General features: G+C 34.2%; 2 protein-coding genes across 5 annotated transcripts; one reads left to right on the forward strand and one right to left on the reverse strand.

Moving 5' to 3' along the window:
• Positions 1-2,093: 2,093 nt before the first annotated feature.
• On the forward strand, positions 2,094-7,350 carry LOC122609828 (methyltransferase-like protein 2). 4 transcript variants are annotated; one of them, XM_043782771.1, is made up of 11 exons: positions 2,094-2,367; positions 2,585-2,792; positions 3,578-3,717; positions 4,227-4,260; positions 4,563-4,638; positions 5,047-5,224; positions 5,314-5,403; positions 5,500-5,599; positions 5,881-6,110; positions 6,266-6,323; positions 7,014-7,350. In XM_043782771.1, the coding sequence occupies exons 1-9, from the start codon at positions 2,101-2,103 to the stop codon at positions 6,036-6,038; spliced, it is 1,251 nt and encodes a 416-aa protein (XP_043638706.1). In that variant the 5' UTR covers positions 2,094-2,100; the 3' UTR covers positions 6,039-6,110; positions 6,266-6,323; positions 7,014-7,350. The 4 variants fall into 4 exon arrangements, with proteins under 4 accessions (XP_043638706.1, XP_043638705.1, XP_043638707.1 ...); XM_043782770.1 differs by lacking the exon at positions 6,266-6,323; XM_043782772.1 differs by lacking the exon at positions 6,266-6,323 and having other exon boundaries at positions 5,881-6,096.
• Positions 7,351-7,397: 47 nt separating this feature from the next.
• On the reverse strand, positions 7,398-8,673 carry LOC122609829 (geranylgeranyl pyrophosphate synthase, chloroplastic-like). The gene has a single exon (XM_043782774.1). It carries the CDS (start codon positions 8,585-8,587, stop codon positions 7,478-7,480), a length of 1,110 nt encoding a protein of 369 aa, XP_043638709.1. The 5' UTR covers positions 8,588-8,673; the 3' UTR covers positions 7,398-7,477.
• Positions 8,674-10,531: the final 1,858 nt, after the last annotated feature.

Below are 10,531 nucleotides of genomic sequence, written 5' to 3' on the forward strand. Positions count from 1 at the left end.
CACCTTACTTGGGTTTTTCCTTCATTTTTTTTGTTCTTGTCCTTATTCAGAATCCTCAAGGTTTTGCGTTAGTTGTTAGTTTACCTTATTTCCTGTAAGGCTTTATATAGCCATTTGTTTTTCGATTTATGAATGAAGTAGTGTAGTTTATTGTCTATGTTGTCATGATTGTAGTGAATACTAGCTAGGGAAACAATATGATGAAGTAAACACAGAAATGAGACGGATCTAAGGTAATGAATATACCCATTTCTAAACCATTGACAATCAATTAGATATGCAACCATCCACTTAAATTCTTAATTTTACTAAACATCATTTCAATAATATTGTTATTCAAACTATAATTCGTGAGCATTTTGGGACTTTCAAATATTTTTGTACAATTATTGATATGGCCTTCTCGGGTGAAAAGACCCCAATGGCTTGTTATTCAAACCACTAACCGCAACATGACTACACCCATTTTGATGGTAGCCACCCTGGCCGAGTTTTCTCCGGTGATTTTTTATAGCCATATAAAGTATATTTTTCTCTTTCTATGATTATTAATTCAAGCTTAATTAACTGGGACTTTCAAAATTTTTGCTCGTATATGGGTTGTATGTCTTTAGTCAAACAGTCAATTATCTTTCTCTTCCAGGTCGAATAGTCATAAAAGGGATTCCAATTTCCCAAACCGTTGGTGGTCCTAGCTTTAGGGGTGTTCATTATTCGGATTAACCAAATAACCCGCCCAATCCATTTGACATATGTACTATTTGGATTGGGTTAATCGGATTTGGTTTGGTGTTTGGGTGAAACCGAATAAGGAAGTCGTTAAATGGTTTAGAAAATTTTCAATGGGGCCCAACCGAAACCCGATTAAGCATTTAGTGTTTAATAAAAACTATAATAACTTAATCTAAATGACATAAATACAACTCTAGTTATTTAAATACGTTAATCCTAAAAGTCAAAATGTACATAGTTAATTGAATAACCTCAAATGAATAAATAAATCAGTGTAGATTGATATTCGGATTGCATGATTCATATATACTAAATTAAAATTTGCCAAGCGGCTTTTATTTGGATAATCCAAAACCCGACCAAATAAATCGAACTTTAATTGGGTGGTTTACTAATTCTTAAAAAACCAATTAATCCAAAACGAATAACTCTATTCCCCCAAAACCCGACCAAATAAACACCCCTACCTAGCTTATTTCACATGTCACTTTCGATATGCTGGACACATTTTATATATGGCTTATAGCTATTTGAATAATTTTGTACATTTTATGGTCCTTGTTAATAAAAATAAGCTTTTCTAATAATGTTTCACATAAAACAACATTCTATACATCTATATTTCTACTAGTCTGTTCTACGTAGAGGTGAGCATGGGTCGGTTTTTGGCTAAAACCGAAACCTGAACCGATCCATTTGGTTTTTAGAAAACCAAAACCATTGGATTCGGTTTTTATTCGGTTCGGTTTATCGGTTTGGATTGGTTTCGGTTTTTGTTCGGTTTTAAAAAAAAATTTTTACTTTTTTGTTTATGATGTTATAAATTTAATTTTCAATTGTTAACAAAAAAAACTATGAAATAGAAATTAATATATAGAGATGCTTTTTTTTAACTAATTATGTTTTTTATGCGTTAAAATTGATATAACCTTTATAAAACGGATTGATTTTATTGTATGTTTTTATTTAAAACATACAATTTATGTAGATTTGTACATTAAAAAGACAAAAAAAGTTAAATATATTAACATATTTGTAAATTATAAGTAATAAATATAAGTGTACTATGATGTAAGTATAAAATAAATTAAAATATAATGAGTTCGGTTCGGTTTTTGGTCGGTTTTTGGCATATAAAACCGAAACCCAAACCGATCTATTCGGTTTTTGGAAAACAAAAACCAAACCATGGATTTCGTTCGGTTTTTGATTTTTTCGGTTCGATTTTATCGATATTTTTCAGTTTTTGATTTTCCGGTTCGGTTTTTCTAACCCAGGTTCTAAGCACGCTAAACCAAACCGGCAAACAAAATAAAGCCGTGACAACGCCGGTAGTATCAGAAAAAATATTTTGAACTCCCAAAAATCATGACAGAAAATAACAACACAAACACCAGGCTATCAAATTTCTTAAACTCAGGAATTTACCGTTTCGAAGATGATTCAAATGCTATAATATTTATGGATCCAGTTCGAGTCCTTAACAATTTTTACACACATTTTAGGGTTAATCCATCTTTTTACTACTCTCGTTTATTCACTCCTCCTTCCGAAAATCCCAAAAAACGAAAACGCAAACATAAAAAACCTCACACGCTTAATGCACGTGAAAAAGCTGCTGATGCACGCCACCAGGTCATATATATATATATATATATATTTCTGCAAATTTAACATTTCATTCATTACATTATTACATTATTTGATGTTTAGTTATTTAAACGAGTTTAGTTAGTTTTAGGAGACGAGCCTAAAAAAATATATTTAAGTCGAAAAAACCGGAAAGTTCGTTTTATGAGTTTTTTTTTAGCTCTGAATTAGGGTTTGAAAGTTAGGTGCGTAATTGTTGCAGAATGCTAAACCGTATTTGATAAAGGCGCATGAATGTTTGCTTAAAACGAACGATGTTTTGCTATATTTGAAAAATGATGATGATGAGTATGCAACGGCTAACGGTGGACGGTCTGTGAACGATGAGCATTCGTTTGTTGAGCTTGGGAGTGTTTGGCAAGCTCCATTGTATGAAATTTCATTGTATCAGAATGACGTGCCGAAGGAAGGTATTCGTTATTTTTATTCACGCAATGTTTTGCACAAGTTGATACTTAGTTTTATGTAGTGTAGCAAATAAGATGCTGATGATGCCTAATTAGTAGTTAGTACATAGTTTAGTGTAACAAATAAATGTTTACTGTTTAGAGCAGTAATAGTTGGAAGTTAGGGACTTATTTTCGATTTGCCAAGTTTATTGCCATCAAATGTCTATCTGCTTTTTTTAAGAACAATGTGATGAAAAAGAGCTCTTTGAAGTTGAGTTCTCAAAGTATATGTGCAGATAATAGAAAAATATGAATCTCATTTGTGATGGACTTTATGGACGTGTAAAGTATCTTTACAGTTAGTGCACCATACATCTAAAGTTCCAGCATTATTCTTATTTTTGAAATCGAGTTAAGGGCAAGGAAGCTTGGAAATGCTCAAATGCATTCCCATGTTGAGTTTTTTAGTTTAATTATAGATTGCTGAAGGAAAAGGACATTGAACTTTTTATTAGCTATCAAAAGTATTATCATGTTAATCGTTTAGTAAATTGATATATAAACTGAAAGGGGTGAATGTGCACTAGTACAACATGTTTCCAAACAAACAGATTGTATGGGTTTAAGTGTTAGGTAAAGGGTTTAACCATAGTACCTTGCAAGGCTACCTCGTTCAGAATATTGATCGTTGTCGTTAAGATGCTATATTGTTGGCTTGTTGCCATATTGTTTGGTGTTGCAGTAGCACCTAAGGTAGTTTTTTCAATTAAGAATACATTTACGTCATCTTATAGTTGGTTTCCCAGGTCGGCTATCTGTTCAAAGTTGTGAAAGAAAAATTATTCCAGCATTTGGGAGCTTGGTTGCTAATGAGACTAATAGTGATATGGAGGCTGATTTTTTGAGTCGCCAATACATAATACCCAAACAGAGCTCATTCTACATGGTATGCTTGCGTTTTTAATGTATCTTATCTATTAAACAGTGTGGTAGAAAAAGAGCTCTTTTAGGTAGTCTAGATATTTTGTAAATTTGTGTGCTTGATTTTCCTGTAAAGTTGCACAATTATTTCATAACTTAAAAAAAAAAAAGGGTAATGGGGGGAACCCTAGCCCCGGTACCACAATTGGATACCCATCGACCCACCCCGTATGAGCCATATGATGCCGGTAAAATACCTTCATCCTAATCCCCACATGACTTGGGCACCCCGAAGGATCGAACCCGCGTAATTAAACTTCACATATGGGTCTAGGCTTCATTAGTAACGGGTACCTTAAAGGAATTATTTTTTTGTCCCCAGTGGGGATCGAACCCGAGACCTTAAGGTCACTAAGTGCTTGCCTTACCACTAGGCAAATTCCTTGTTGGTTTATTTCGTAACTTTTTTGAATACTTATCTATGTTTAGTTTGTCTTACAATCTCCATATGTTTGTTTGATTCACATGTGGAAGTCTGATTTGAAGCAGATTCATGGCCTGATCCCTGGTAATTTCTGACAAATAAAACCTAGATTCTATTTACAATTTATTCATACACACTATGATGATTGTATCAAGTTTGAACAAACAGATGTATTAAATGCTGTTCAATTCTTGTGAATTGGCTAATTATCTCTTGATCTCGTGTAAATCTTTGTCGTTTTCATGCTTTAATTGTTTCATACGGAAAGTAGTTGGTATAGTTGTATAGATTATTTGCAGCCTGTAGAAAGTGCAGTTTTTGTTTTCTTTGGTTTCATTCTTCTACATGTTATCATGAAAAATTGAATTTGTTTCATCATTTTGCAGTGCAAGGTGACTGTGGATTTAATCTTATTGTGATTGATCCACCTTGGGAAAATAGCAGTGCTTCCCAAAAGTTGAAGTAAGTATTTATATTCCTTACCCATTATGCTACAGTGAAGGATGTCTAAATTGTTAGTAACCATATATCTATATATATAATTGGCAAGTTCAACTAGATTTCTCATACGTTACCTACAACCACAAGCATTAATCTTAAATAAGTTGAGTTAGGCTCTTGGTTTTAGAAGGTCCTAGCTGCTAGGTGCTCCGCCACGATAGGCTCCCTGAAACCTAACACAATATCTCGTTAAAAGTACTTGTAGAATTTAGAACAAATTTTGACATACATCATGCTCTAAGTTAGCACTATTGTAGCATACTTGTACAGTTGATGCTCAAAATCTATACTTCTTCTGCAACATTTCACGAATTCTCAGGAAGTCTTCCTGAGTCAATTTTCACTAATTTATCTTTCTTGTCATATCAGGTACCCAACTTTGCCCAATAGATACTTCTTGTCTCTACCTATTAGGAGACTAGCTCAAACTGACGGAGCATTGGTAGCTCTGTGGGTTACCAATAAGGAGAAATTAAGAATATTTGTTGAAAAAGAATTATTTCCAAAATGGGGAGTCAAGTACATGGCAACTCATTATTGGTTGAAGGTGATTTCTTGAGTGAGATAGCCTGTTGACAGTCATTTTGAGCGATTAAGGACTTGTTTTAATTTGAACCCCCTTTCTTCAATTATTAGGTGAAGGCAGATGGTTCTTTAATTGGTGACTTGGATCTGTTTCATCATAGACCATATGAATGTCTTGTTCTTGGTTACTGTTATGCACAGGTAAAGGAACTTAATGTTGCCTTTCACTAGTTACTGAATAGATCCTCATGTTATTAAATGATGCTCTCAGTCATAGTTTACCCGCAATTTTTACAGACTGAGGACTCCGAGTGTTCTTCGAAAGTTAAATTTATTCCGGATAGTCAAGTCCTCATAAGTGTCCCTGGAGATTATTCAAGGAAGCCCCCAGTTGGAGGTATAACATATGTTGCAGTACATTTGAAAATGTTTATAGTTTCTATAATATCTCATCTATATAATTTTAATAGCATTAATGTTTCTCGCTGAACTAGATTGTTTAAAATAACTTACTTACTTGAAGAATCTAAACGATCTTAAATAGAACCAATATAAAAAGGGTGTTCCATTGTTTTCATGACATATTAAAGCTGTTTGCAATCCCAAATTACCAATATATCCTGGTCTATATATGAACCATGGTTATGCTCCATATCCTGATCTAACGGGTGTTGTTAGATTTGCTACAGGAGTACATACCTGGATCAAAGCCTGCTCGTTGTATTGAACTTTTTGCTAGAGAATTGTTATCTGGATGGACATCTTGGGGGAATGAGCCACTTCATTTTCAAGATTCAAGATACTTTTCCAGGACAGGCCAACAAAGCTTTTCTTAAGAAATTTTTGGCTCTCAGCATTGTGATATCCGATTGATCTACTCGACAGTTTCCTTATGTATGTAATCACCTGTAAGTCACAATCATGTCTTGTTCCTAATGCAACTATTTACTTACATGGTTCAAAGAACTTTAAACCTTGAAGCATATTATGACAGATTTTGAATCTAGGTGTTCTTAGTATGCTTAAAGATCCGATAATTAATATTATAATTTTTAATTTCCAGTTGACGCTACCTTTCCTTCCATAGAATTGGCAACTTCGACCCATTAAATAAAGAATAGGTACGTTTGGGTAGTGAATTATTTCTATCGGGTCAATAGTAACATTTAGATCAAAGACAATGCCGCTGAGAGTGTATACGTGATGCATACATACAACCTTTAGATCATTTTATACAACGATTTATGTGACATGGTAATAATGTTACTTCTGTAATAAATATTTGTAAAAAATCCTTCAGTTAACTATATAGTGTTTTTTCTTCCAGAAAATGGACAAGCTGTTTGCAGGTCAGCCATTCTATATATTTGATCCAACCATTTCTGACCCATACAATAAATGCCGTTTCAACCTGAACTGGTTGCCCAAAGTCACCCACCATCGTGCCATGTCTAATAGTTTACATAGAGGACAATATGAATTTTGGGAAGAAAAATTCTAAAAGTATGTAGAAAGTCTTGGCATGCTATTAGGTTAGTTTCATTTCTAAAAGTATGTAGAAAGTCTTAGCATGCTATTAGGTTAGTTTCATGAAGTTCTAAAACATTGCTGTATGGATTTATATACCTATTTCTGAGGTTGTTTTCATGTATAGCACTAGCCTAATGGGAACCCTGAGGATAGTATCAGCAACATGCAAATTTAAACAATTGTTTTTTAGTATTCTTTTGTTTGTCTTTCATTGTTTACTTTAAGCATAAATCACCTTTGTGTTGTAAGTTAAATACGTTGCTCAGAAAACGATATTGCAGGTTCTCAATTCTGGGAAGCAGATTTGGACTAAAAGGTGAAAAAAGCAGATTGTTTACAAGGTGAATGAGAATGCAAGACATTAGTTGCAGAGAATTAGTCATCTGGAGATTGGAGGCCATGTTTGCATCCACTAGAACGGAATTGTATTATTGGGTGCCAAAGGGAGGCATGATTTACAGTTAAATAGCATAAAAGGCGTGCATAGCAGTTCGTTAGGATTACAAGTAAACATGTAGTACCATTTAGCCAACACAAAATTCTAGATGTTGACTTTTTGTTTCAGTGCGAATGCCATATTTTTTTACGCGTATATTGAAAGCAATAACTTCATATAAATGAGCGTATTGATGATTATATATATGTCGAACAGGAATCAGCTCATATAATAAATCTAATTTGGTATTAATTTTCTGTATGTGAAGTAAACCAATCTTACAACATCAATGGTTCCGATACAATAATTTCAGTTCTGGCGGTAAGCTATATACTCAGCCAAAGCTACCAGCGGTGCCACCCCGTTGCTCGATTCAAACCCCTCCAACTGCTGTTTAGCTTCTGCCAACAACTCTTCTGCAAACTGCCGTGACTTCTCCAACCCCATCAGTTTCGGGTATGTCGTTTTATCAACCTCCAAATCCTTCCCTGCAGTCTTCCCCAATTCCTCTGATGACTTTGTCACATCCAATATATCATCCACTACTTGAAACAACAATCCAATACACCGTGCAAATTTTCTTAACTTTTCAACCTGAGTCTCACTCCCACCACCCAATATCGCCCCCAACACCACTGCAGCCTCTAACAACGCTGCAGTCTTATGAATATGTATGAACTCAAGCTGGTCAAGCCCAACCTCTTTTTCTCCAGTTAAAGCAATATCCACCACTTGACCTGCAACCAACCCTTCTGTCCCAATAGACTTTGCTAGCTCCCCAACGGCAGCCAACACCCGTGCAGGCGACACACCTATAGTAAAACTCGCAACATACTGAAAAGCAAATGCTAAAAGCGAATCACCAGCCAAAACCGCCACATCCTCACCGTAAACCTTATGATTAGTAGGCTTCCCACGACGAAAATCATCATTATCCATACAAGGTAAATCATCATGTATCAAAGACATAGTATGTATCATTTCAACAGCACAAGCTGCAGGCATAGCAGTACTTTCTTCCCCTCCTACAAGTTCACATGCTGCAATACATAATATCGGCCTAACACGCTTACCGCCGGCTAACAACGAATAACGCATAGCTTCATGGATCTTAACAGGGGTTTTAACACATATAGATTCATCTAAGGCTTTATTAACAGAATTAGCTTTCTCAGCCATATAAGACTTGAAATTAAAACTAGTTTTTTGTATATCACCTAAAGTTTCTTGCTCTTCTTTCACAACAGCTGCAGAAACAGAATAACAAGAAGAAATATTGGATCTTTTGTGAATCTTGAAATTGTGTTTACATTTTAATATGGGTGTTGTGGAAAACAAACCAATGAATGAAGATGATGAAGATCCATTAATCATGGAACATGTTTGTACCCATGAATCAACCAAACTTACAGATCTCATTTTCTTTTTTTGTTGTTCAAGAAAAAGAAAGATAATGTGTTTGTGTTTTTTTTAGTATGTGTTTCTTTTTTTTTTTTGAAGTAGTGTAGTGCAAGTGCATTCTACTAAAAAAATAATGGGGATCTGCACAAGCTAATCTGTTATTGGTGTGATTGGGTGAAGGGTGCAAATTGTAAAATTTGAAGGGAGAAAAAGTGAAAACAGAGACATCCATAGAAAGAAAAACCTCATCTTCATGGATGATATGGCCTTTTGTTTGGGTGGGTTTTCACCAACGGGTTAACACGCGTCAACATGCAAGTGGACTAAGTTATTGCAAATAAGGCAAATATGAGTTATGGGTACTTTTGACCAATAAGACTGAGTTCGGGTCTTTTCGGGGAGGCGGAGTGGGAAAATTTTTTTTATCAACTCTCCCAAATTCATCAAATAATATCCATGTAACTCATTTTAATCTTTTAATCCTTCCAACCAATCCTCCCAATCATTTTTACTGGTGCCCATAAATCTTCAACCCTCTTAAATTTTTCACCAATCACATACTATCTCTCTCTTTTAAACTCTTGGTCCCCACACACTCTCTCTTCTCTCTCCATTTATGCTCTAAGGGTAATAAGGCCTCTACCCAACCCTTTAAGCCATAAATTCACTACCGGTGGAGGTGTTACTGAATTTACGAGCCCATAAATTTACCATGCCTCCCACCACTCCGCCTCCCCTAACAATTTAATCAACATGTCATACTTTTATACGAGTATATTATTTTCACAAATATAATTTTATCTATACCGATAATACATTCATGCTTCTTATAAATATCCAACTATACACACAAATAATATCTCTCTGAACTAGGGGTGAGATTGGGTCGGTTTGGGCCCAAAACCGAAAACCGAACCGAAACTTTCGGTTTTTGAAAACCAGAAACCATTGGATTCGGTTTTGATTCGGTTCGGTTTGGGTCGGTTTTCGGTTTTGTTTCGTTTTTTTTTTTTTTTTTTTTTGCTTTATTATGTAGTGTTAACTAAAAAAATGTTTATTATGCAAAAAAATTCTTAAAAGTTTATAGAAGCTAGACTATTAAGTTTTGGTCATCTATTATTAATGTCTAGCTGCAAAAAACATAGAACATAATATAACTTATATTTATGTAGAACTGAGTTATTTATAAGCAGGATTAGTTGCAAAAACAAATTAACGTGACTTTTGTGTTCGTATTGTACATAATGTAATGAAATATTAGTTACGTAAAGGAGCTAAACTAGTAATAGATACAAAATGATATAAATACTAAATTAAAAATTATATATATAGTATTCGGTTCGGTTCGGTTCGGTTTTGAGGGTCGGTTTTTGTACATAAAACCGAAAACCGAACCGATCCGTTCGGTTTTTGAAAAACCAAAACCAAACCGATCGGTTTGGTTCGGTTTTCGGTTTTATTGGTTCGGTTTTATCGGTTTTGTTCGGTTTTCGGTTTTCCGGTTCGGTTTTTGCTTACCCCTACTCTGAACGACTTCCTTATAAACACTTACGAATTGAGATTTTTTTTGTCATCCTTAACAACAATACTTTCTCTACAAATATCTCTGGTCTCACGCTCAACATGGATCTCCCATAAACATCATCATTATATGTCGGTAATCTAAAAAGGGGCATCACTTATTAACTTCAATTTATAAGCTCAAACTTCTAAAAGCTCTTATCAATTATGAGTATTAAATATATGGTAAATGATAAATCCTCTTAAACAATTCTTTTAAAAATCCTTTTAACTATATAATTATAATATTTGATAAAATCAAAAGATGAAATTAAGAAATGAAATGAATAGATTAAACTTATTATGATTTATTTAAATTTTTAAAAGGATTATTGACGATTTATTAAGTGATATATCGTTTCCTTTCCCTATATAAATCAGTTCATATCACAAATTATAATT

The sequence above is a fragment of the Erigeron canadensis genome, chromosome 8 (assembly GCF_010389155.1).
Source record: "Erigeron canadensis isolate Cc75 chromosome 8, C_canadensis_v1, whole genome shotgun sequence".
Taxonomy (NCBI): domain Eukaryota; kingdom Viridiplantae; phylum Streptophyta; class Magnoliopsida; order Asterales; family Asteraceae; genus Erigeron; species Erigeron canadensis.